This window comes from Echeneis naucrates, chromosome 7 (assembly GCF_900963305.1).
Source record: "Echeneis naucrates chromosome 7, fEcheNa1.1, whole genome shotgun sequence".
Taxonomy (NCBI): domain Eukaryota; kingdom Metazoa; phylum Chordata; class Actinopteri; order Carangiformes; family Echeneidae; genus Echeneis; species Echeneis naucrates.
In genome coordinates, this window is record NC_042517.1 from 2,837,111 (window position 1) to 2,864,411 (window position 27,301).

The window sequence follows — 27,301 nt, forward strand, 5'->3', positions numbered from 1 at the left end:
TCTGAGCTAAATAAGCATCAAATGCTTCTTCGGTTTTGTGCGTTTTGTTGTTATGTTGAACACGCTGTGTTTAGCATTTGGGTCACAAGTTATGAACTTGTGAACAGACCCCCCCCCCCCCCCTCCCTGCAGTCAGTTCAGGTATTAGACACAGAACACATTGTCAGATTAATTGTGTGATTGCGCTGTAAATATTAAATGTGCAGGACTTACATGTTAATCCTTCTGTCCCCCTCTAGTATAGCTTCTCTTTGAATGGGTTTTCATTTAATTTAGAAATGAGTGATTTGTATTTCATGTTTTAGGCTGCTGCCCTAAGAAGACAATATTGGAATTACAGTAAGCTTCTTATAAACTGATACAATTATTGAGGTGAGGAGTTTGTATTGGCGTGTGAAAGTGGGACCTTATGCTCTTTCAATTTAGAAAGCAACACAACTTTTAGGAGGATAGAGAAATTTGATCCTGTAGCATATGTCACGTCTTTGTTGGACGAGTTTATCCTAGATAGCAGCTGGCAATACATTTATCACTTTGATACTGCTGTTTGGGGATTGGATGGGAAAAAACAACAAAAAAAAAAAACAAAAACCCAGCCACCTTGATTGATTTTTGTCGCAGCATTCATAAAGCTTCGAGTCAAAGTACCAATATAGAAAATTAAAATCTAAAATGATAGTAAATGTTCGGCAGATGTGTGGGCGCCGTGATCAATAAATCATAACTGTCATCATCGCTGATATTGATGCATCAGTTTGCAGCTGCAGCTGGTCGATGTGAGGGCGGTTTTCATGTTGTTGGATCTTTGTTGCAGAACTGTGCTGCATCAGAGAGGAAATCACTCACCTGACATGAAGGCACAACGAGACACCAAAAGGTAGAAAACCACTTGGTTTTGTCTTTATTAATACATTCTATTTAAAAATAACATATTTGGGGAGAAGTTTCAATTTGCAGAAAACTTGAAATCTGTCCTGAAGTAGAGGACTTGACTTGGAAAGTCTTTATGTTCCATCATCAAAAGATCCAGAAGCCTGGAGTGATTATGGTTTTTATATATTATTATGAAAGCTTAAGTATATTTTGACGTAACCAAATACTAATATTATTATATATTAACCTGAAAAAACCCAAATCAGTCAGGTTGTAAAAGCGCCTTTATTGTAGTGGGAGGCCGACAGGAAACAGGGACGCTGCATGTACGTGTCACGCACGCTAACGCTAACGCTAACTGAACCAGCAGATACATTTCTACCATTTTGTCACAGAAAAACCTGTCTTTAGCATTTTCGCTGCGTTCTGATGCGACGGTCCATCGTGGAGTTTTCCAAATCACACATGGCCACACATGGCCGTTTTGTGGGGGCCCGTGAAGGCAGAAAAGGGGCCAGATGTTCCTGTGCACCATGTGAAGGTCACAGCGACCGGCGTAGTGATCGAGGGCAGATGTTCGCAGGGTGATCCATTCCATATGGCCGCCACTCGTCCGCAGGCCTTTTCACAACACGCCGCTTGTAAACACGCTCGAGTTCGCTGTTGTGGTTTTGTTTTTTTTTTTTTTTTTCCCTCCCCCTGTAAAACATGTCCTAAATCCAATCACCTCGTCTCTCTAAAGGGGATGATGTTTGATGTTGATGAATGGGAATTTGTAGTGGTAGTAGTGACCTATAAGCCTCTACTGAGATTACAGCCAGCCAGGAAGCCAGCCAGGCCCTCAGCCGGCGCACCAGGAAACTGCCAGAGCTTAAAGGGGGATTGTTTAGATAGACAATGGTGTCTACCTGGTTTTAATCCCCCGCTCAAAAAGAGTACAGGGGATTGGCAGCGTTTAATAAATGAAAGTGCTCCTATAATCGGGATTTGCCAAAGTGCCCCTTTGTGTTAATCCGACATTTTTTACAGCATGGTTTCTGACATCTGCCGCAGCGAGTGGCGTTAACCCCTCCGCTGCCCCTTTGGCTTTTATGCCGTGAGTCTCCTGTGCACGAGCTCAGGTGCAGACAGGTGAGATTCAGAAGAAGGTTTTAAATGAGGATGAGGATGAGAGCCCGATTTCACTGTGATAGGAGGGTCCAAGTCAGCAGGACATCTTCGCCTTTCTGCTGAGAACAGTGTGTAGGATGCTGCAGCTCGACTCCATTACTTACTTGGCAGAGGCTAATAGAACAAGGCCGTGTAATTACTTCATTGCTAAAATAGAAAGCTGCATTTTTATAATTAAAGTCCAGCGTATCAGCGTTAAAGTATAGCAAAATTGTTTTAAAATCGAGGATTACAACAGTAAATCCCAGCAGGCCAGATGTGAGAACGGGAGGGGCCCGCTGCATTCTGGGACCAGATTAAACAGAAAATCCCACAGGACCGCACCGTCTTCTCTTTGCAGTTCAGGGTGGGGTGGGGTGGGGGGGCTTGTGTGGACTCGACATGCTGTAATCCACCAATTAGCTCATATAATCACCTGTAAATACACCTTGGTTAGGATGTTACTCTGCTCTAATGTCCCACATGTGTGTCAGACTCTTCTGCTGCCTGGGAACAGACAGACAGACAGCTGTGCTCGATGTGTGACCCGAGTTCCTAGAAACTAAACCGAACAGATGAATGTTGTAAAATAACCCAAATTATTTTATCCTGCTTTTTTTTTTTTTTTTTTTTTTTTTACAGCACTTTCCACTCTTTCTCAACTGTCGTTATAATAATAATAACAATAATAATAATAATAATAATAATAATGTAATCACAGGGGTTTCAAACTGACAAATATGAAAAACATAACATGTTCTTAGAGCTTAGAGTAATAATATTGAAGTGAATGATGCACAATAATTACTGTAAAACTAGTTTCCTTTATTTGAATTGGGATTGACGTTTAGATTTAAATATGTTTTAGTGGTTCTTGATAAAGCTTTCAGTATTATGGTAATCTTAGCATCAGTTTGAATACACAGTTTCTGACAAATTAACTAACAACTGTTGGCCGAACAGCCAACAGTGTGTGACGTTATCATACTCAGCTCCTCGGCTGCAGATAAATTAAATGTCAAATTGAAGTAAAACCTTCAGTGAAACCTGAGCAACAGGTGGAGCTGAACATCCTGACCTCTCTGATGTTCAGTCCACCTAAACAGTCTTTCGCCACCTGCTGTCTGTCTGCGCTAAAAACACCACAGACGAGATAGGCGACCTCTTAAACATTAAAAAAAAAACAATGCCGTCATCTCGATTCAGCCTTTCCCCCCTTTAAATCACTCCATTACAGTGGATTAAACCATTAGAGTATTTTAGCATTTTTTATTTTGTAAGACACTTTAAAGTCATTCCTGAAAGAGGAAACATGATTTTGGTTCATAGCACATTCATGCCTGGCAAGAAAAGATTAAGACTACATTAACAAAAAAAAAACCAAATACAAACAGTAACATAGCAGGCATAATAAATATTACATATTAACAAAACAAAAACTAAGTAAACAGAGTTAACCTATTTGGTTTTGGGCAAAGTTTGGAGTAAAGTTATAAATCACTGATCTGTCGGTGTGAGTGTTCAGTCTGTGTGTTATTTTTTTAAGTCTCCTGGAGAAAAAAAAAGCCATTCAACTAAATCAACTGATCAACGTCACCACCGTAAAGAAACACAAGAAATGAAAGGTGCTCCAACACAAGCCTGATCATGTGGAATCTTCTTTTTGTTGTTGTTCCTATGAATGACTCCCGTTTGTTCATTGTGTATATGTTGTTTTAATACAATGAGGTCTCGGGGGTGAGTGAACACTCAAGCCATAATATATATATGGTGTGTGTGTATAAAAATATATATATATATATACACACACACCATATATGTATATAGTGCAGGAAACTCCTAAAAACATATTTAGTCACCCATATTCAGTCATTGTTTTAGAGGAAACCAACTCATTGTCTCGTTAGTTCAACCAAAAGATTAACAGTAAAGAAAATCGAGGACCATGTTTCATTCAAACACACACACATTCATTCATCCACACTCAGACACACTCCTGTACACAAGCAAACACAAACAACAAACAAGAAATTCTCACTTATTGCGTGCGTGACTGTAAATGTAATTTCACTCCTTAGTGATTCTTCTACTTAACAAAGATAACTGTGCAATTTTTTTTTTTTCAAACCAGGAGTAGTACAAATATTAGGAGGACTTCCCAGGTGCTGTTTTTGTGGGGTTTTTTTGTTTTTGTTTGTTTTTTTTTTTTTGCCACAAGTAGAGACTATTTCCACGACTTGTTGTCCCTCTCTTTAACCGAGAAGGTGCAGGATTCATGCCGACCTCTTCTCCACTCCAGAGTGCAGGGATAAAGTTTGAAGTCTGGATGCCTCCGTGGCCTCCACACTCCTGCCCCCCCCCCACCACCACCATACACAGTCCACCTTAAGGTCCCAGCCCCCATGATGCTACTTCCGTTGCAAAGTGCAAGAAGTTAATGTCTCTCTGCCTCTCCTTTCCATTGAAGAAAAATCAGAAACCAATGCAACCGCAAAGGAAGGAGGGGAAAAAAAAAAAAAAGGTTATTGTTTCTGTTCAAATGTAAAAACGGTTGAGTCTTTGTCCAAAAAGCAACAGGAAGGGAGAGGGCGGCAAGAGAGAGTGCATTTGTGTCGCAAGAAATTCAGTCCATCCACACAAAACAAGTGTTGTTCCTCATAATGTCTGCATGCCACCGGTCAGCTGTCTGGAAGAGTGGTTATACCTCCCTGAAAAACAAAAAACAAAAAATGACGTTAGCACTCATCTGTTCTGAAAAAGTAGTATTGTTTTCATTGTACTCTTGTATTTCAGAAGCAACAACTTACGATGCAGTGAGTGTGGAGTTGAGGACGAGAGTGGTGCGGATCTTGTACAGCTGAGCCAGCGTCAGCTTTTTGTGCTGCTGGGCTGGAGATTTCCTCTTTTTGGGCGACGTTTCCCCTGAGTCACTGCCGGCCGCTGACTCGTTCTTCCTGTCCACGCTGGCAGAAGGAGGCGTATCCCCGTCTGAGTTGCTGCGCCGGATATCAGGCTGTCCCGCCGCCGCCGTCGCCCCCGCCCTGTGGCCTTGCCGGGCCTCCGCCCTGCTCAGGCTGGCGCAGAGTCTCTCAGCCGGTAATGTTCTGTTCAGAAAGTCGTCGGACTGGCCGATCCCGGCGGACAGCGGCCCTGTGCAGTTCTGGCCCAGCTCCGACAGGCTCTTACTGTGCGCCAGTGATGACGAGTCCGTGTCCCTGCACTGTGATTGGTCCTGCTCCTCCTCGCTGAGCGACTGTTTTTGGGATGGGGGGGTTTTGCCGTGGACGCGCTGCAGAAGATTGTCTTCAGAGCGAGATAAGGCCAGACTGGACAGCCTCTGGAGGCAATGGACTCGTGGCTGAACGTGAGCTCGCCGGCGAGGTTTTGAGGACTGGACTACCGACAGCTGGGACCCCAGCGAGGTAGCATCCTCCTCCTCCTCCTCCTCCTCCTCCTGCTCTTCTTCCACCATGTCGGTTTCTCCTCCTACCTGAGCTTCCACCTCCTCGTCCTTCTTACCCCCTTCCTCCTCTTCCTCCTCCTCCTCCTCTTCTTCCTCCTCCGTCTCCTCTCCCTCGCTGTGCTCCGGCTGTGGCTGAAGCTCTCTGAGGAGGGATTCAGGAGAGAGCGTCCCGTAGGCGCTGTCCATGGAGAGAGAGCGACACTGCGGTTCCAGCTCCTCGCCATCCTGCGCTGCCTCCTGGTCGTGCTTGGAGTAAATACTGGAGTGGACTCTGTTGGCATTATCGGCCTGAGACTGTTGGACTTCAGATGTTTCAGGGAGGGGGGCCACATCAGAATCTGAGTCCATCTTAGTGGTTCCCTCGAGGTTCGCGGTCGGGGTGGGAAGCTCATCGACGTCCATCACTGACAGAGTCTCAGTGGAGCCGTCCGATTGGCTGAAGGGAGATGTTTGGTTGGTTAATTTAATGCAACAACAACAACTTGGAGTTCTCAGGGAAGCATCTGAGGATTATAATCTGCTCAACTGCTTCCACATTTAATCAACATTTAGGAGAGTCTCTCTGATTCTCCCATAATGTTGAATTATTCACTCTGTCTCTTTAGCTCATTAATAAAATCTGATGTGACATTTTCTCATCTATTTACAGCCACAGTCGTCTATTTTCCTTCATTGAACTGACGATTTTTCTGCAGTTTTCAAATTGAACACTGGAATACCTCAAGTTCTGCTGCTCTTTGTGCCTCAGGCACGGGGAGCTCGTGGTGGAGTTGCTGCTCTCATCTTCCTCCTCCTCCACCTCTTCACCCCGACACCTCTTCAGACTGTTCTGCTGTCGGAGGACCTCCTCAGCACGAAGCCTCTGAAGCTGGTTCTGCAGTAAAAGGAAGCCACGGTCAGCCTGGAAACTCGTTTCTGCACCGTAAAGATTTAATGTGACATCAACAGGCCCTCCAACCTGAACGTTGCAGATTGCATCGATCCAGCTCCGCCCCTGGGTGGCGCTGTTGGCTTGGAAAGTGTAGGCGGCCACTGCACTCTTGAACTCATTGAGGTAGATGAGGATGAAAGAGCCTGAAGTCACAAAAAGAAATCCAAGAAGTCAGCGGCAAAACCCCAAACCAATCAACAGCCAAATCATTGTTTCAGATTTCCTGCTTTGCTGTTTCACATTCGTAGACACGTTTAATATTCTATAGATCAGATGGTTAAAATGTGATCTGTATCTAAGGCCTCACCAGGGTCTTTCAGCTCCTTACAGACGACATTGTGCATGAGGAGAGGGTGGCGGATGATTTTCACCTTCTCCACTCTCTTGACTGGCTTGGTAATTAGCAGCAGGTCAGTGAACAGGAAACAGTAGACATCCATCTGCAGGAGGGGGGAATAAAACTCGCCTTAGTTTCATAGGTCGACTCCTGGAAGCGAAGTTCACGTGAGAACTCGGTGTAAAGATAAGAGCTCACGGTCGTGTGAGTCAGACTCACCCGACTGTCTTTGCCCTCTTTCATCCTCAGTGCTCCCTCAAGATGCAGCTGTCGTGTCTCCTCTGACGAGATGCCTCTCATGGGAGCCATCAGGTCGAAGTGGTTGTACTCTTTGAGGATCTGAAAAGCAGGAACAGAAAAAAGCGTGAGGCCAGATCGTCGACGGAGATTAACGTCTGGCAGGCGGAATGTTTTGAGGAGCCCCGAATGCTCCCTTACCTTCTCCACCTCCTCGCTGCTGCCCTCAACGGCCTCGTAGGACTCGATACGGGAGGAAATGGTGGCCAGCTTGTGTTGCTCCTGACGCTGGCGCATCTGCGAGTCCACGCTGTTGATGAAACCCTCCACTGTGGCCACCTTGAGGAGGAAACAAACACGACACACTCATGTTCAGACTGTGCACAACAGGCTGCAAAAGACAGCACATTTTCATCCGTTCCTCAACTCCCGCACCATGTCGTTGACAGCGTCGCGGGCCGACGGCTCGTCTGTTTTCTTGAGGACGCTTTTCAGCAGGAGCGGGTACTTGGTCAGTCTCTGGTGGGGCTTGGCCAACATGTCGGCCAGCTTCAGACGGTTGCACTGCTCTTTGGTCTCTGCCCACTGAGGAACAAAGGCAGGAAATCAAACATTTAATGGGAGAAAAACGAAAAAGAAGTGTGAGAACAGTGCAGGGCGCGGCTCGAGACGACTGACCGTGACATAGGTCCTGAACAGCTCGTTGTCCCTGAGAAGTGTGCGCATGTGCTCCATGCAGCCCTCCTCCTCCATGCAGTACCGGATGTAGGGCTGGAACCTGGAGCCAAACTGAACGCAAACATAAACAGACATGTCAGATATTTCCACGTCAACATGAGGGTGGACGTGTTTACCTCTCCCTCAGTACGTGTCCTGCTATCTAAACTGTTCTATATTTAAAGGATTTTTTTGTGCTTTGGCTCAAATGACACTACTATTTTTTTTTACTGCTTGCGTCATATTTACAAAAAGTAAAAACCAGATTCATCAGTCAGTTTTCTAACGCTGCATACGTGACTTCTTTATTCAGTTTATGGTGTTTAACGGACGGGACTCCTTAAGTTCAATTATTAAATATAACCAAATGCATCCCATACACAAAAATACAAAGTTTTCATTAAGTTTTCAAAAGGTGGCATGAAGTACTTAGCACTTTATGTCTGGACAGCTCATTTGGTTTATGAACACCTAACTTTTTGTGTTTATTTGGTCTCAGCACACAACTGATGAAGTCTGTGTTTGCAGACATACACTAAATAACCATAACACACAGTTTCCATTACAGTGACCTGGAGATGTCTAATGGAGGGAAACCTTTGGCCACGACCAGGGTGACAGTTTCCTGATGACCCCTACAGAAACTAAATTTGCTGCTTGTTATTTACAGTGCAACACGGACTGACCGTTCTGAAGCCGTGGTGGAGGTCAGTGGGGTCAAGCAGAGCCCGGGCCTGCCTGGCCTTTTCCAGCACAGGCAGCATGACCTGGTTCCACAGCGACGTGTGGAGGCGGACGATCTCCTGGATGTTACTGAACAGCTTGGCGGGCTCCACCTCCGTCAGCAGGCCGCTCTCCTGCAGGTTCAGCAGCCCGCTCAGGAACAGCTGCAAAGAGAGACGACGTGAAACAGATTACTCACTTTCTCAGCTTTCAGCTCACCGAGATGAGATGACGATAAAATGTCGTCTAGTTTTACACCTCAACAAAAGGTTCATTGTGAGTTGATATGTCACGGCACAGAAGCCACTTCATCTTATGCAACAGCAAGACGTATATCAATATGTTCTTTATGTGAGTCGGCAGCAGACAACAGTAGTCGGCTCAGCACTTACATCAGTGATGACTCTGAGTTTCTTTATGTACGTGGCCTCGGTCTGCAGCAGCTCCCATATTGCTTCCTGCTGGTGGAACTGTCGCCTTGTCAGTGACTAAAAACGCAGAGAGGTAAAATTAATTAAGAAGACGGGACGCATTTTTAATTTTTCTTGTAATAATTACAGCAGTCCTGACTTTTATTTACTCATCTTAATCACATTAAACTGATTGCTGCGCAGATGAATAGACACATCCGAAGAATCAGGAAAAAAAAGGGGACGAAATCAAAAAGCTGATCATAAAGTCAGTGGTGAAAAAGCGTGAAAACCACAGCGTTATCACACGCAGTTAAAGCGTGTGCTCATAAAAAGTCATCGACATTGCCCGCCTGATGATGTCGGGAAATTCTGTTCTCTCCAGTCAGTGACACAACTTACATAACCGCCCATCAGAAATGAATCTGCAGCGTGCGGCGCTGAGCAGTGATATCGCTCCGTCTAGCTCCTGATTAGTCACATACACATTAACAACTTTGGGCAGCATGTACGCTTCGTGACAGCTGTGCAATAATTAGGTGATTTGTAAGCACCATTCTGGGAAAACAGGCGTCAGGCTGTCGGCGTGTGGCGAATATAAACAAAAAGGAAGTGGGAAGTACGTGCACATGTAGGTGATTTAACACCAGAGACATTTGGAAGAGCAGTCAAGTCTATATTTTTTAACAAATAGCCAAAAAAAAAAAAAAAAAAAAAGTAGTTTTTAATTTGTAATTAATTTGCAGCTCATTGATATAATGTCCTGTTTCCACTTGATTTTCATTCTAACTTCAGTTTGATTTCTCACTGAAGTGTGTCGAACCTCTGAGTTGTCCAGCAGTGACTGCCAGCTGTCCTCCAGGGCCAGGTTGGTCTCCTCCTCCTCCTCCTCCCAGGAGTCCTGGTGGAAGGAGAGCTGCCGCGGCACCTTGGGCAGCCCGAACAACGTGTAGGAGTGGAGTTTGCTGTGGAGCTGCTCCACACGGTCCACCTCCTGTTTCAATACAGGAAAAAATAAAAACAGAAGGTTCATCTCTGTCCTGAGTAAAGATAAGTCCACGTATTAGCATATTACTGGCCTTTACTCTAAAATCCAACTGTAGCTGCTGTTCAGCTCTTTGTTCAAGCTGGCTGCCCTGATGTAGTTATGAAAATGAGCTCTGTGCATTGAGGCCATCTTAACAATAGACGACTTGGGGAGGGTGGGGGGGGTGAGCGCTACAGCGTGAAGGAGGAAGACGGGCCTGAGATTTAATGTTGTTGAAGTATTTCAGAAAGCGCTGCAACTCGCTCGTATACAGTCAGAAATTGTGCAGCAGATTTAGGAAAAATCTGAAAAGTCTTGTCAAGGTTTTGTGACAGAGGGGACTCGTCGGTGTTTGACCCTGCAGTATGAAGGGAGCCAGAGGTCCGGGGGCCCCGAGGAAGATCTCTGGCCCTGAAGGGGTTAAAGGGAGCAGGCAGGATGAATAGAGATGAGCCCGGCACTGACAGCTGACTGACAGATACTGTCTCTATGTGACATCTGCCGCCGAGAAGGGTGCGACCTCAGCGGGGCGGACACAATGGGAGCGTGTGTGCCTCATTGCAACCAACGTTAATTATTATGGTCGAAAATCTCAGATATTGAACTGAGCGGAAAGGTTTGACATCTTAGGGTAAGGCTTATTGTTTTAATTAGTGACCTTTGAGCGGCGGGCCGGTGGGTTTTAGGTTTTATGCCTTTATGCTAAGCTAAGTTAGCAAAGTGCTAACTGACGTGTCAGCTGCTACAGCGAATATCAAATTTTCTCTGAATATTTACTCCCTTAAGCTTCATTTGTGAGCTTTTATAAATCACAGAAGATGATGGACAGACTTGAGCGAGCACATGAAGCTTTTCTTCCACCTACTCATTTCCAGAGCTGCTCGGGGGCGGGGGGGAGTGTGTGATCCTCCAACTCAGGCGACTCTGAAGGGAAATTACCTCACCAGGGTTCAGGGGATATAGCCTTCTGGCCTTCTGGCCTTCTGGCCTCCTCCCACTGCTTCTTGCTACTGTTGTGTTTGTTTTTTTTTGTTTTTTTGTTTTTTTTTTTAATCTGAGGCACGCCTGGGCAACAATCCTGCCCCCCCCCCCCCCCCCCCCCCATCCCACCACCCCCCCAGCTGCTCTTAAAATCTCAGTTTTACAGCCAAGACAAAGTACAGCACTTTATGTGAAATCAAACACTCGCATTTCATGTGGACCCCCCCCGGCCTGATCAGTGTTACCTTGCAGAAGGGCCCTGCTCCGGCGTTGGAGCTGAAAAAGCCACTGAAGCGGCTGGCGGCACGGTTCTTCCAGCTGTCGGGCCCGGCCCCGACGCTGGGCAGAGAGCCACCGATCTGTCCCAGAGCATCTGGGGTTGGGATGTTCGTCTCCCCGAGGAACTCTGTCATGTTCTTCCTCCGCCGAGCCTGACCCTGAGAGGAACGCCACAGAAACAAAAGAACGAAGAATTCACACAGTGTTCAACATGAGAAAAGAGAAAATGAAAGAACAGATGTGAGTGGCTTGAGCAGCTTCGTCACTACAACAGGAAATAGAGAAGTTTCCAGTTAGACGGATGAAGAGAGACAATGTAGGAGAGAGGGACGTATGCCGACAGGATAAACAGGAAATCAGAGGGGAATTCTGCGTGCAGGATGACATCAGCAGGTCCGTTAAAACTATCCTAATGGTCAGACACAAACAGGAGAGGGAAGGACTGCCACTTCCTCGCAGTGAATGCTCATTACATCACAAGGAGCAGGCGGGAGGCTGTTCCATATGAGAACAGACGGTCCAAGTCTGGGCCATTGTCCCCAGCGCCCCCCGCCCCCCCGCCATTGTTACCCTGTCAGCAGGCCCTGCCGCACAACCTCAGTCGGGCAATCTCTGTCCACTTTACGAGCTGCCGCAAAGAAAACAAACAGGGGCCACCTCGGTATCTGAGGAAGCAGTTGTTTTTGCCGTTAGAGTGTCAGTCCTGAGGAATCTGCAAGTGGGGGTCATGCAGCTGACCCCCAGCAGCCCCCCCCCCCAACACACACACACACACACACACACACAACCTTCCCCTTCAAACATAGCGACAAGGAACTTACATTCCAGGACACTGACACTGTTGCTGAAACTGACCGACCATTCCAGTGAAATTCTTTTCCTGAGCACCCCCCGCATGCACAAACACAAAGCCATCACAACACTTTGTGAGATCATCATCGTCGTCGTCAGCCATGTTTATCCAGACTCAGCTCTCTCTGAGCCTGCAAACAAACTTTTCTCGCAAACTCACTTTCAGACTCTAAAAATTACAAGAATCTGATGGATGGAGTTGTCAGATATCGTTACTTTTAGTCGTGGTCCATCACTCAGGCTGCCATCGGAGGGCAAAACCAGATTCACAGACAGAAACAGACCCAGTTCTGGATTAGAAAGAGATGCCACCTTCTAACAGAGACGACCCAAGCTGCACAGACCGTCGGACTGTAAATAACTTTTAGGGGATGTGCATCACAGCGATCAGAGACCAACTACTTTATTGAGAATTACTCATACAGACGTTTCACAGAAAACAGCGTATGACATGTATATGTAACCGAAAACTTAAACAAAAATGAAATGTAAATATTAGGAATAACGTGTTCTGCATTACATAAGCTCATCCCCGGACCTTTGCAGAAGCACTTAACTGTAGAGTAAAAAGGCACCCGAGGGCCAATACAGTTACATAACATGACAGTAAATCTGCGTGGGGGGTCCTACCGGTTTGTAAATGAGCCTTTTGGTCCTTTCGGCTGTTTTTTTTTTTTTTCTTTCCTATTCCACAAAAAGGAGAGTGACTCGACTACAAGTAGACATGTTATTATAGAAGGGGAAGGGGGAAGTGAGACAGATTTAGAGCCCTAAATGGGTCCGACTTGGGGCGGGGAACGTGGTCCAAAAGTTCAGGCACACAGGTCAGGAAATGTTCGGCCTCCATGGACAAACAGGGAGAGCCTGGACCCCGCGCTACTGCCAGCACACTAAAGGCCAAGCCAAGACCCGGGTCGATCGGGCTGTGTGTGCGTTGCGTGACAGCGCTCAGGAAAAAAAAAAGAAAATGGAAATTTAAAACAGGTGTGATCAAGAGAGAAAATGCTGATCCTAGAGCCTTTCTAATGAGGCGTCTCCAAACGCACTGAGAAAGCCAACAATGAAAATACTGTAGTCACAGGTTAAAAAAAAATACATTCAAAAGTCACTTCAACAAGAAACTAGTGTCTCAAAGACAAAGACAACGTCTGGAAATTGTAATTACAAGCACACAGGGATATGAAGTCTCCCACCAGTTTCCCACCACATTAACAGTGCTCACCATTGAAGCCAGAGGCATGTCAAAAGTAACAAAAACCATCCTAATCCTTCAACTGGATTCATGGATCGCAGCCCATTCTGGAGCCAGCTGCTGCACTCTCTCAACCTCTCTCTTCGCTTCCTCCGTGAGGTCCACACATCCACGATTGTGATGACACTGCCGTGATAACTCTCAAGATAAAGCGGCTCCCGTCGAAACTTCAGCTCAAGCCTCAGAAACGTCCCGCTCCAGCTGACGGGGTCCGGGTTAACCCTACCGGGAGCCGTGTCTGGCTGCCGCCCCCCTGCAGCGTCTGACTGCGGCTTCCTTTTGAACCGGGACGTATCCGTGTCCCGTCCCTGCCGTCCGCACAGTCAGCGGTGAAGCCTTCTTTCTGAAGCGACCGCTCTGCTTGCATTTCATACAGGCACTGGCCCGAAGTCATAGCAACCATGAGGATCCTGCCTCATTGTGTTGAACAGGAAAGCGAAGGCTGGGCCAGCACAAAAAAAAAAAAACAAAAAAAAGAACAACTGAACTGGGAGACTGATCTGAATATTTGGAGGAGGAGTCAGGGTGACAGCTTGTAGGGAGCTCCCTGGTTCGAACACACATCCTGGTGATTGGGGAGATGCCAAATGCTCTTTAAGGGTCAGTCTCAACAGGCTGAAGTGGAAATAAAACTATCCACTCACGGCCTGTGAACACACATCACTTGTTTTTTTTTGTGTGTGTGTTTTTTTGTCTATGCATGTATGTGTGTGTGTGTGTGCCTTTGTTCAATCTTTTTTTTTCCCCCAACCTAAAGATTAGCTTTCGTTTCAAACAATCACCTGATTAAAAGAAAAGAAAAATCACAGGGTGGCTGTGAGGTTGAAGAGGAACTTCATTCTTTACTCTTATTTGGAAGTCGGGCCACCATTCTTTGTTATCTTCAATCACAGTTTTGCCTGGAGTCCTTTGAACAATGCCAGGCTAGATGGCCAAAACAAGGAAAGAAATAGCCCGATAATGACCAAACGGGAAATTCACTTTGTTTACTTGCTTGTTTCAGCACATTTAATAGACTGCTTATGGCCAGCAGATAAGCACAAGCACACCACCTCCTTAAGGAAGGTCGGAAAAATTCCCTGCAACCGAACCTGCAGCTGGATTCATTTCAGAACATTTTAAAATGTCCATGTTTTCACTTTGACATCTGTAAAAATGGAATATATTTGGTTAATAAAGAAACTATTTCAACGTCACTCCAGGCAAATGGACCCTCACAGTGAACACCCGGCCACTCTAGTCTGCTTCTAACTAATTATGTTTACAAGGTTTCCCTTGTGCCTGCTGTGTAAACCTGTCAGTCAGAACTGTGGGCAGCCAGGTCCTGAGCTGTCTTTTGTTGCAAAGCCACTCCATCTGGGAACTGCGACTTGTGCAAGCGAGTCTGGGGGGGCCAGTCAGGTTAATGATATCAAGCCCTGCGCCTGCTCACGGCCTTATCTTATCGCCGCGGCTTGTTGCACTAACCTTGGCCTGGAAAGGAGAAAATCTTTAAATGGGAAGGATTGTATTAAAATAAGCAGCAACAAAGAAAGCACAACACCCACCCCCACCCCCGTTCTCCCCCTGCCCCCCCCCCCCCCTGCTACCGCCTTTACGTTGGCCCACTGATAACGGCTCTCCTTGATCAGGTAGGTTTGATTAACGATGGGAAAACAGCGTGACACTGACCTTCCTGCAAGCCTGGACACCAACAAACACACAAAAGTACTTCACATGTGCATAACCAGGAAAGAGAAACTAAAAGAACCCCCCCCCCCCCCATACACACACACACACACACACACACGGTCAGCATGTTTCAAGGCCACCACACTTCCAATAATCAAGACCCTGCTGGTGACCAACACAACAAACATAAGCTTTCAGTTTGAGGCAAAACATGAGTGATGCCACAATGTAATCACATCCTAACCATCATCACCATCATCACACACTATCCAGCAGAGCAGATGAGATTAATTAAAAACCAGACAGTTGTATAAATGACTTTAAACTGAGTGAAATGAATCAACCTTAAACATCACAATCATCAACTGATAATCATTCTCTTTACAGCTTAATCAGTTTATCATTTTATCAATTAATCCATTCATTGCTTCAATGAAAAACGGCCCACAGTCCGAGAAGACAGATCTCAGGAAACCCAAAAAGCCCGAAACATCCAGTTGGCAGTTTATTAGGAACACTCAGCTAACACTAACGAAACAACAAATCAGCCCAACAAAACTCCCATTGATAAAAACTTAACCTCACCATAAACCACAGCAGCAAAACTGACCATAAAGTTGAAGTAAATTAAGATTGAACACGTCAACCAAAAGAAAATGCAGTTTGACCTTATTAGAGTTAAGTTTGGCTAATAAACTGGCAAATGGTTGCTTGTTCAGTGTTTGTGCTTCTGCATGAAAAAGAGAAGCATCCAATTCTTGTACTTGGAAAGTAAGAACCAACAAATTGTTGGTATTTCTCGAGTGAAAATGAATATTTAAAAAAAATCGTAATGAATTATGTGTTATTGCTTCTACAAATGGAAGCTGCAGCTGCTTGCTGAGTGTCAGCGAAGCCCTCACCTGACAGTCACTTGGCGGTGGCCTCGTGTCAGAAAGAGGTGACTCAGGTATCCCTGGCTCCACATGCAGCAGGTCCCAGCTGCGCCAGGAGGAGAGACGACCAAATCGGACCATCTTCCACAGAAACCAGCAGGCAAAAAGAAAACACAACGGCCCGAACCTCAAATGTCAAAAGCTGGTTTCAGTAATCAAAAGCTAAGTCCCCAAAACACACACACACACCTGAGAGAAGCATCGCAGCTACTTCCTCTCTGACAGCAGACTGTAACTGTAAGCCAACCTTCACCCACACAACCATCATAAAGGTGTGCATGCTCCCTGCAGTTATCTCCACCTTTAGGCATTATGGGAAGTTCTTTGTCTTTCCAGCACGCACACACACACACACACACACACACAGACACACTGTCTGTAGCTCCTCCCACATCATATGTGAATTAAACAAGCCTCCGAGCGCCTGGTATAATTATTTTAATTAAAAAAGTGTGTCAAACACTTGAGTCATTGACAGTGTTCACACACTAACGTACAATCACACACACACACACACACACACACACACTGAACTGGAAGAGCCGGATTGAGCTCTTAAAGCATTTTACTGATTCTATTATTAGATATACACAGAAACACAGCTAAGTCTGAGCACTGCGAGTTTCATCAGGGTCTTTCAAAATAAAGGTCCTCAAGCTGAGTGATTAATATATGAAAATATTCTCTTTTTTTTTTTTTTAAATCAAGTGAACTATTGATTTTTCAAATAATTGAGCATCAGAGGATGAGTGAAAAAAAAATCCAGATTCAGAGAGTTTAAAGCAATATCTTAATTTTTAATTGACAGAGTTTAAAATCTAAAATATTCAGTTAACAGTGACAGAAAAAAGGGGAAAAATCTACTTTTTGAAATAGCTGCTGTTAAAACACTATTGTTTGCAGCCGTCATTCTAGTTTATACAGTAATCTGCCTTTTTACTGTACAACTCCCATGAATATACTTTTCTCTTTTTTTAACATTTATCAGATTAAAAGCGGTGTTCTGTCCATTTTTATTTCAGAAATCAGCAGTGCTGCTGGTTTTGTGTAGTATATATGCCAAATTTCTTATCAAGTCAATCACAGATGCTTCTCGCTCTATTAACAAACTATACCGACTGTTGTGTGTAACACTTCATGCTTCTGTTCAGCTCTTCAGATCAAACAAGGCCGCTGTGTGACCGCCGCTGATTCAGCTATTGTCATTCAAAGTGGCTGTGTGTTAATTCGACAGTCGTCCCCATTGTGATCTATCACGGGGGGGGGGTCAGATAAGCTGCAGAGGAGACAGATCTCGGACTTGATAGCCTGACTGGGAAACTCCCCACGCTCCCATCCTTCAGTTGTGTAATGTAGGTGTTAAAAGAAAAGAAATGCATGACCTAGTTTTTTAAAAAAAGAAAAGAAACAAATAACATCAACTGCCTCATTGGCCAACATCTGTCACCCTCCCACACAAAGCACACTGAGTCCACTGAATTCAAGCCCCATGAATACAATATCAGACAGACTTTAATCCGTCTGTGACGAAGAAAATGTGTGTTACTGTATTTTAAGATCAGTATGCAGACAGTAAGAAGACACTCCCTTCACTGGTTCACCAGGTGAGATGTGGGCTCTCTGTGTCATCATGTTTTCAGCCCTCGGGGATTTCTGGGGCTTTTGTCAGCTCTTTCCCCAACACCGAGTTTTTGGCTTGTTATGAAGCAACGCTATCTACCTCTTTGGTCTTTCACATAACAAACTCTGTCAAGCCTGAAGCAACGCCACGCCACACATCTCTAGGGACGTGCGGGACAGGGAGCTGAAACTGATGTTTGGTTTCCCCCATCACAGTTCACCAAGTGACGTCTCAGAAGGAATTGTTTTGTCTGAAAACTCTGAAACCCGAAGAAAGCCACTTTCTGTTTACTGAATGAGAGAAAAGCAGTTAGATAGTTCATCGGATTATATTTTAATTTCTCAGCTGATCATTTCAGCAATAATACAAACCCAGGAGGAAATGCTCGTTCATAAATGTGTTTGAAAAGAAATTCGATAACATAACATATTTCCCCCGTACGAAGTAGATGAGGTGCATGATGGGAGTCCAAAGTGCTGACAAGCGTTGTGGAGAATCCATTAACTTAAATTAAAACAGCGAAAGCCTCTAATGTAAAAATGTAATGTGGCGCTAGTGGCTGTAATTTCACAGACATAAAATTCTACTTTCTTTTTCACACAGATGAAAAACATAAGTTATTTAATTTGATTCAAGCGGCAGACATTGGTGTTATCGGAACTGATGGGCGTGTGTTGCACAAAAAGGAGGATCAACGTGCTTACTGTAACAATCCAGGTCACAGACAGTTAAATTATCTTTATGATTCTCTTAAAGGCTGTAAAAGCTGCTCTCACTTTCTGTTCCTGGAAGAAACGGAAAGATGAGCGACATCATGAAGTGTGTGATTCCCCTAAAATCGGTGCGTGAGATTCGGCCAATGACATGAACAATGTCGTGTGATTCCCTGAGAAACAAGTTTTGTTTTTGCTGCAACCTGCGCATCCTGATCCCTGACCTCCACTGACTGATGGCTTTCAGCTTCCAGAGGAGGTGAAAATTTGTCACAACTACTCCAGTCTGGAGGGAAAGGGGGACTTCCAGCTCTGACTGTCACTTATTTTTAGGTTTCTGCTTTAGCTGAGTCAAGTTATGTGAAATAAACGCTGCAGTCGCAACTCATTGTTGGATGGATGAAGCGAGATTCAGTAAAAGTTTTTCAGTTTTCTTCTCCCTGAAGCCGCTGAGTTCAGGTGAAAAGCTGAACTTCTGATTGGGTCAGTGTCCATCAAAGGTGATTTGATAGGCTGCTGATACTGCATCGGTGTAAAAAGGATGCATTATTTGCGGACGGTGAGAAAAGCGCGAAGCAAAGAGCAGAAGCAAAGTGCTTTATGGGAACTATTAGCGAAGGAGGTACGCGTTCTCGACCAATCGGAGAGCTTGGCTAAAGCTCCTCTGTCGTAAAATTAATCAATTCAGATCAAAGTTCGCTGCAGCCTATCACAACGCTGCCACAGACTATAAATCAGAGCATGCACACGATAATAAACTTGAAGTACCCCAATCAAACAAAAGCATTTTTACATAAAGGACACGGCTTGGTTGCTTCTCTTCTCAAGCCTGATACAAGCCACTGCCATGCCAAACCATGAATCCGGTCAGTGGGGAAATAAATTCCCTTTTTTTTTTTTCCCCTTCTCCATAAAAAGCAGCCACGCATGCATTTAAACGGTGAGTGCCCGAGCTGCTGCCATAGAAACTCCGAGAGCACGATCAGTGCCCACATGTCCGAGCTTTTGTGAGCCAAACTGCTTTCATAAAAAATGGGCCAGCACCCAAAAGACAGAGCGCCGAGCTTCTGCTGTTGAGACTGTTAAAGATTAAAGTAAGAATAGAAGTGACTGAGTCAAAGGTCCAAATCTACTCCTATTTAAAATAAAGAGCGGAGAACGCTTATTTACTCAATGACCCAGCTTTAGTTTTAATCTGCTACATTTCAGAGGGAGGTGTGCTTTTCTTTTTTTTTTTTTTTTTTTTTTAACCCTACTTCCTGCCTCAAAGAGCGTTTCTGTGAAAATGCGACGATAATGAGCAGATTTATTCGATGAAGAGACGTGGCTGCAGCGATGAGGGAGAGGCTGAAGGTCCGGTAAATTCACACCTTCACGTTAATCACATCGCATCATTTTCTTTCTCAAACTTCACGTGAGAGTCACATGATTTCTCCACAACAATTTGTCACACTGGCAGTAAACCTCCATAAAATATGTAAAAAAAAAAAAAAAAAAAGGGGGGGGGGGGGGGGCTGATATGTTCCTCATTCAGTTATCTTTACAGACGTAGATTACAAAATAGAAGCCAAATAAAAAATGACTGAGTAATATTCCAAATAACAATATTATACACAGCACTGATCCACTTTCTCTCTAATCACTATCTTTTCTAAGCATATTTACTTCATGAGTTCATGTCTTTTTAAATATACTTGATGGAAACTTGGGCGTGTTACGTCACACGGGGTGTTGGGTGTTCTTCTAAATTCCTTTTGAGTCAAAGTTCTGATTTCAGATTACATTAATAAAAAAATGACTGATGGATCCTCCTTTCACTGAATTCGATGTCCTCTGCTACGCCGCTTATTGCAACGCTGCCAAAAACAACCAACAAGTGCAAAGTGTCAGCAGAGTAAAGTCATCCGAGCACCAGAAGCTGCACGTTATTGCCCCCCTGAGGACTAGACCAGGAGTTGTTCTTATCGCTGACGTTATCTTTCAAATGATGCAACAGCACAAATAAAAAATGCAACGAACAGCAGCAGGAGGTCACTACGACTGGGTTTTCCTCAGCAACCTCCGCTGTTTGTGTCGTTGCTTGATGACTAACCTCAGGCGGCGGTGGAACACCTTAACAGAGCCTCTACCTGTTCGTTCGCCCGGAGCAACAATGACACTGAAAATAGTTCCTGTGTTACATATTCCAACTCAACTCTGAGTGGGTCCAGACTTGTCTCAAAAGTGTTGAACACCCAACTGAGAACTTTTACTACTTGCAATTTCTAACCCCAGTAAAAAGATCCATGCTAATGTTTCAGGTTAGGAGGTTGAGTCCGCTTTTACTGTTCAGTCGCATCACTCCGGTGATTCAGCTGTGAGCAACTGGAAAACATCTGGCACTGACACACACCGGTGACTGTTGATGTAAATATTGTTGCGCTGAACAAAAATCGCTGCTCATAATGGAGGGAGTGTTTCTAAGCAACGGCTTTGTATCGCCCTTCTTCAATGACAAAAACAGAGGAAGCAATTTGCCTCCATAAAATTGGATGTTGAATTGTGTTACTGTAGTAGAGGAGGGAGTTATTTTCACACCAGTTCTCGTATTAAGTTTGTCATTAATGGTCTGCTTGTTCCAGCTTCTCAAATGAGATGATTCGTTTCTTTTCTCTCAACAAAGGTTTAGTCACAGCTATCTTCACTCTGAAGGCCGTTCCTCTTGTGATGTTGAAAGTGTGAGTATACAGTTTGAAAATACACAGAGATGCTTTACAAGCCGCGTTAAGTTCACATTTAAGTTTCCAACCAGCCGAGAGCCGTGCTAATATGTTCACATTATTTGCAAGCTATCTGCAGCTCATCAGCTGAGCTGAGCAGCAGCAACTAAACTGGGAAGGGCTTTATTATATTTTCATGTAGTGTAAAACACACCGAGCAGTCACTGCGGCTATAACAGACAGGCAGTCATCTGATCTCAAGCTTAATAATATATAGAATTCATCTTCCACCTCTTTTAATCCTTTTTCCTTTATATAATAAAACCCGGACTTGATAAAACGCAGTCACACAATGATCATGTGTCAATCCTTCCTTGATACTGAAACACAAGCAGCGAACAGAAGAAAGACATCGTCCATGAATAAAAAAGAAAATAAATAAAGTCAATCTATAGCTGGCTGAAAAAGGTTTTGCATGAACCCTCTGACTGTCTGCTCCCGCTCCATGTTTGGCAGCCGAGCAGCTCTGGATCCTGCAGGCCCCCGTCGGCCTCTCAGCACTTCTCAGCCGTAACAAAACAGCCACTTCCTGTGGCCGCAGGAAGCGGCGCGGTGGCACAGACTGTTCCTGAGTGAAGGGCTGAGCTGCCTGCAGCGAGGCCGCGTGCTGGCATGTACATACACGAGCGCGCGCACAAAGAGACACTACTGGGGCGGAAATCCAGGAATACATTCCCAGGTTTGTGCCGGACAGATAAAGGGAACGGCAGATAATGATGTCATGATGGGGACACCATGAGATACCGCACTGGCCTGAAGCATTGTGGGACTGCAGCAAAGAGGAGATGAAGTTATGGAAAAAGAGTGACGGGTGTGGCAAAACAGTCCCAGTCACAGGGCGTGTCGGTGTCTGCGTGCACCGTGTGGTTTGTAGGGATGGTGTGTTTTGGTTTGATGAGTCTCAGAGACAGTTCGGTGGCTCATGAGCGAGAGGAAGTCACATGAAATCATAAACCGTGCCGCTCCAGATAGGCCAGATGTTCACTCACCAGCAGATCAACGCTTTCTCGGCGTCCCAGGGAGCCGTGCTCCACCCTCTCGCTGCCCGGGGTGAGGATGTAGGGGCTCTGACCTCCGGAGGGCTTCATGTTGGGCAGGCTGAGGGACCTCAAGTCTTTCACACCCTGCTCCACCTTCAGCTCATCACCTGGGCGAGCTAAAACGGAGAAACAGAGAGAAAAAACTGAAAACTCACACACATTTTATTTACTGTGATCCAAAAAGAGCTTTCTGTTTTTTCAGTTTTGAGTCATGTGGAACTCAACACCACACCCAAAGTTTAAGAGCCACCGTTTCGTTTTGTGTTTTGTTTTTGTTTGTTTTTTTTCTTTCTGCAGGATTTTGTGAAGACTGCAGGGATTAACACCAACTACAAGTTAATATGAGGTCATACCTGCATTGGCTACAATTCTTTTGCCACTTGGGGGCAGCAAAACAAGCTGCACTCTATAACATCATCAGCATTAAAGTTGCTTTGTTTGAAAAATGTTGTCTATTTAGACCTCCAGCAGATAAAGAGTACTAAGAGCAGCATTAACTTGAAGTTGTGCATCCGGTCAGTGTTAAGTAATCTTTCCAGTTTTTTGCTGGAAGCAACCAGTGAAAACTGCTATGAGAACAAATATTCAAAAGAAAAAGAAGAAATGAAGGGTGACCAATCAGATTGATCACACATAAGTAGTCATTTGAGCGATTCTTAATGTCAGAATTGTGATTATAGCTGTTTAATTGTGTGCTAAACTTGGAGGAAACTAACTGAGCGTATTTGGTCCAAATTGGTTAGTGCGGTACGATAAAACAGCAACAGATTCTCAGACGTCATGTGACTGAACAGCTGTGGACTATTTGTCCTCGACCTCTGTGGTTCAGACTGTATTCAAGAGGTGAGACAATTTCAAAAGAATAGCAATTAGTCATGGCACTGGTTCTCTTTTAAGACATGCTTTTTAAAATAGGCCTTTGATGCAGGAACAAGGATAACCACGAGGAAGAGGCAGCCTTCCCAGTTTCCAGTAGAGGGGGAAAGAAAGGAAGAAAGCGGAGCCATCATGTTTTCATGCCACTACTGTGATATCGATATTCGTGGTGGTTTTAAAAACACTTGTCATGAAGTTGAGAAAAATCAGTCACACATTTTTTTTTTTCCCCCTTGCGGTTCAGATCACGTTCAGAGATGCAGTCTTTTTCCGCCTCGTCATAAACTCGGGTGTGAGAGGAAACCGGCTGACACCATCTGTCCTGCTCAGTCATTGTTACAGGCCGCAGATAAGAACAAAGTCACGTCTAAAATACACCGCGACCACAAGGAGAAGACAGAGAGGCACCTCACCCTTTCTTCCACCGAAGCAGGGAAATTATTTCTATTTATAACTCATCCACAGCCCTTTCACTGATCTTCAACAAGCAAATGCTGTCATAGAAGAATCAGAAATAAGCACGTTTAAAGGTAGTTGAATAAAAAATTCATTTTGCATAGAAGGCGGCTCAATGAAATGCGACGCCGTTCGGGTCTTTCTACATATATGGGAAGCAAGGAAGTGAAATTAAATGTGAAAATGTATTTATTCAGAGAGAGGTCGCTTTGAATAAATTAGTGCCGGAAACAAAATAAAGTAAAATATAAATGTGAAATTAATAAACAAACAGGTATAAATATAATTAGTTTAACACATGAATGAAAAATGCATTTATTCAGTAACTGCAGTGGATCCAACTGTGAGTCATTTAAGGTCCGGAGAAATGCTTATTCACGTAGGAGTCCGCCGAAGGAAAAAGAATTTGTGTGGAAAATTTTAGAGTGGTCATTTCGAAATCTATTTATAATCTAATTTGTGGTGATATTTTTGAACTGCTGTTTGCGCTCCAAGTCTTTTTCTCAGGCTGACATCCAACAGTTTCTGGACTCTCTGCCTCGGCCTCATGCATCCAGTGAAATTCACCACTAATTTTTAAACCAGCTTCTCTCTGATGTTCAACTTCAGAGTCGATTTCATCTGCTGCAGCGATAAATCAGACGGAGCGGCTGTTTGCATGTATTTCCACTTCTTCATCCTCCCACACTTTGTTTCATTTTGAAAACATGTTGAAATTAATGTTGCATGAGCCCAGACATGCAATCTGCTTTCATTTTAGATTGACATGATTTGACTGCTCAGCACCTCATAAGAGTCGGAGCAGCGTGGAGGAGAATCTGTGTTCTGTTTTTTTTTTTTTACCTTTAACTTTGAGGTAGTGTCCTCCAAAACGGTAAGCCTCAAAGTTGAGGGAGAGGGGTGTGTTGGACTGGTCCAGAAACAGGTCGACCCGGGACAGCTCGATGCCGTTCCTCTCAAACACGGGCCCCAGAACCTCTCTGGGAACACGAACAGCATAAAACGACTTAACTTTTGGCTCTGGAGAAGCTCTCGGATTGCACATTATTTGGCTCCGGCTCACCTCAGGGTCTTCTTTTTCATTGCAGGTACAATTTCTGTGTTTATGTCAACGTTGAGATCGAACTTGAGGCTGAAGCACTCCTTGCTGGGGTCCTGCAGGGGGAGGGGGGGGGCAGACACCCTGTTAGTTTACACAGGTGGGGGTGTATGTGTGCTCTCAGCAGATCCACATGGGGGCTCCTTCTCACTAAACTGGCTGCCTCAGACAAAGAGCAGCCTGGGAGATACCACTGTGTTATATCATCGCTGCCTGGAATAATAGTGGCTGCTTTCATAACCAAACACAACCCTCTGCTTGTATCACACACCATTTGGAAAAAATAATGCTCCTAACAATTCACACAACAGGTGACAAAGAAACCCTGTGAGGTCTTTCAAGGAAGAGAAAGGAGAGCAGTTGTGTTAATTATGTCGCACACTGCAGCTCGCTGTCGGTACGTTTACTTACATCAGTGTGCCGTCTCCTCGGTTTCTTTTTCACCAACTTCAGCCCCCCTGCTTTACGCTCCCTGCAACATAAGACGCACACGTTATTGCGCTTCTTTCCTCGCACCAGTTCTTCAGAAAAACACAAGCATACGAGAAGCCGTCTGTTTAATTCGGCCAAAGAGGAGAGGCGCATTTCGTGGCTGCAAATTGTGAGTAAAGTGTGAGAAGAGTGAGCTTCACTGACACACAGCCAGAATACACGAATGCTGGTAATGATATAATGGAGGGTTACTGACCCACGGTCGTTGCTCCCCTCATCCTCTTCCTCCAGGTCAGAGGGGGGGCTGGTGCGTGGGGGACAAGAGCGTGTGGATACGTTCCGAGCCAGGATGGAAGCTAAAGGTCAAGATAACATGACAGTTCCTTCTGTTAAATTGAACCTTCATTTGGAGCATTAAAAGGTTGGTTCACTCAAAGTTCCTCCAGCTGTGCACATTTCATTCAAAACATTTAAGCATCAGAATTTGTGTCTTTGATACTCTGGATCAGAGGTTCGAAAATGTAGATGAGAATACTGAAAAAAAAAAGAAAAAGAAATGAGCCCTATCCTGGATAGTTTTCATACAGACACTTTCATTTCTGTGGAAAGTCTACAGGAACTTCGACATTGTTTGTGGAGTGACAAACTAAATCCAATTTGCCTCCATTGTGTCAGGGTGGAGGTAACAATCTTAGTGATGGATATCTCCAAGCCTGGGCAAAAAGTGCACAAAACTGCACGGCTGGTTAGCGAGGGCTGGCTCCAGACCGCCACAATTGTTCTGCCATTAAAAGACGCCTGAAATTGTTGCACATTCGACTGCTGTCTATGCCAGTTTGAGAAGCAGCCGGCCAATTAGAGCTCTGCAGGATTAAGAATGATGCCGTTGTCTCGCTGCAGCTAAATTATGACTGAAAAATAAAAGTGGCAATGAGCGTGGATGATATCAGCAGGTGGTCGCAGCTTTCGTCAACTTCCTGTTCATCAGTCCAAGTAAAAAAATAACTGAATTTATAAAACAGCACTCATCTATCCAAATACGTAATCAGCCACAATGAACATGTGGTCAAATTAAATTTAGAGAAATGAACAAATCACTAAAGTTTAATTTGGATAAACCTACTTGTAAACAACAGTCACACACACCGGATCAAAGTGTTTGGCTTCCTGAGACACAATGAAAAACTCTGCGTCCTTGATATTTACACAGTGAAATCCTGTAATGAAGAAAGGGGGATGACATCTCTTCAGGAGGAGGGGTACAAACACAGAAATCATGAAAACGTACCTTGAGGTTGTAAGTCAAATCGGGGGTGCCGGTCAAAGTGCATGTTGTCTGTGGTCTCCGAGTGGCAGCGTGAGTCACATGACTCACACAGGTGAAGGGGGCTCTTGCTATTCAGATCTTGGCAGTCTGGATGGTGGCAAACCTGGACAGAGAGAGAGAGGACGAGAGAAAGTCAGATCAGCGTACCTCTGGAGTACACACGGTTCCTGCACTGAATACAAAAACATTTTTAAGGCCTGGACCAAAAATGAAAAGGGCAAAAACAGTCACGCACATTTAGAATAAACAGCTCCCTGCCTGACTATTGTTTCTGCCGCAATTAGATGACCACAGAGGCTGCCATGGGCATTCCTGAGGTTTGGTGACTCCCACCGTCACACCATCTGTCCCCCTCTGTGGGATGACAGCTAATTAACTTAGAGCCAGTTCTTCACCTTGTGTGCTGACCTGGGAACAGCTCGCCCCCTTACATAATCCAACATAAAATCCCAAGAGGCGACGATGAAACCCACCGCAGGTCAGTGAGTGTGAGACTTCCAGGCTGCAGAGCTCCGAAGACAGAGCAGCAGAAGGATACCGGATTAAGGATCTCCCACTTAGGCCCAGACAGATCCGACCCCCCCTCCTCGGCGAAGGACTGGACTCACCGGGGGGGGGGATCCTCTACATCTACCTCACTCCACCCAGTTCAGGAAGTGAGGATGTAAAGGGAGATACAATAGCGCTCCCATTAATGTACTTCCTGCGATTGTTTCCACGTACTTAGGAGGAGCAGTGTGTCTGCGTGTGTTTAAGCATGTGTGTATGTGAACAACCAGGCATTGAGCGCGAGCTAGCGAGTCCAGTTTTCGTGTAAACACAACAGCTATAGATAGAGCGGCCCTGCAAACACAATGCCATTACGCAGGCCTGCCAAAACTGTCTGTATTGTTGGAATACACAAATCCGCATCACCACATGGCTCAACTGACACTCAGCAGAGTTTCAGTGCAGTCAAGTGTAAGATTTAAATAATAAAAAAAAAAAAGCCTCCTCCTTCTCCCCCGGTACTCTACCGTCATTTTCTGCAGATTGGAGCAGGAGTCTGAAGAAGTCGACTCCATATCCACGACAGCAGCCGCCCACGACCCCAAGAAACATCCAACTCGACACCTCGTTGGCCTGCTAACTCAGACTGCAA

At 44.9% G+C, this 27,301-nt stretch overlaps 1 protein-coding gene across 6 annotated transcripts in view; it reads right to left on the reverse strand.

Annotated features, from left to right (window-relative positions):
• Positions 1-4,162: 4,162 nt before the first annotated feature.
• plekhg5b (pleckstrin homology domain containing, family G (with RhoGef domain) member 5b) overlaps positions 4,163-27,301 on the reverse strand; it is a 61,143-nt gene continuing 38,004 nt past the window's right edge. For 5 of the 6 annotated variants that reach the window (XM_029506562.1, XM_029506560.1, XM_029506564.1 and 2 more), the window contains 19 exons: positions 26,122-26,263; positions 25,090-25,189; positions 24,813-24,873; positions 24,366-24,457; positions 24,146-24,282; positions 21,920-22,086; positions 11,094-11,285; positions 9,664-9,834; positions 8,823-8,918; positions 8,394-8,594; positions 7,669-7,779; positions 7,426-7,575; positions 7,192-7,329; positions 6,973-7,092; positions 6,724-6,856; positions 6,444-6,559; positions 6,205-6,359; positions 4,830-5,921; positions 4,163-4,730 (listed from right to left, as the gene is read on the reverse strand). In XM_029506562.1, coding sequence (XP_029362422.1) covers positions 4,721-4,730; positions 4,830-5,921; positions 6,205-6,359; positions 6,444-6,559; positions 6,724-6,856; positions 6,973-7,092; positions 7,192-7,329; positions 7,426-7,575; positions 7,669-7,779; positions 8,394-8,594; positions 8,823-8,918; positions 9,664-9,834; positions 11,094-11,285; positions 21,920-22,086; positions 24,146-24,282; positions 24,366-24,457; positions 24,813-24,873; positions 25,090-25,189; positions 26,122-26,263 — 3,384 coding nt within the window. In that variant the 3' untranslated portion in view covers positions 4,163-4,720. Of the gene's footprint in view, positions 4,731-4,825; positions 5,922-6,204; positions 6,360-6,443; positions 6,560-6,723; positions 6,857-6,972; positions 7,093-7,191; positions 7,330-7,425; positions 7,576-7,668; positions 7,780-8,393; positions 8,595-8,822; positions 8,919-9,663; positions 9,835-11,093; positions 11,286-21,919; positions 22,087-24,145; positions 24,283-24,365; positions 24,458-24,812; positions 24,874-25,089; positions 25,190-26,121; positions 26,264-27,301 lie in introns of those variants that run through there. The other variant, XM_029506561.1, reaches the window with a different exon arrangement.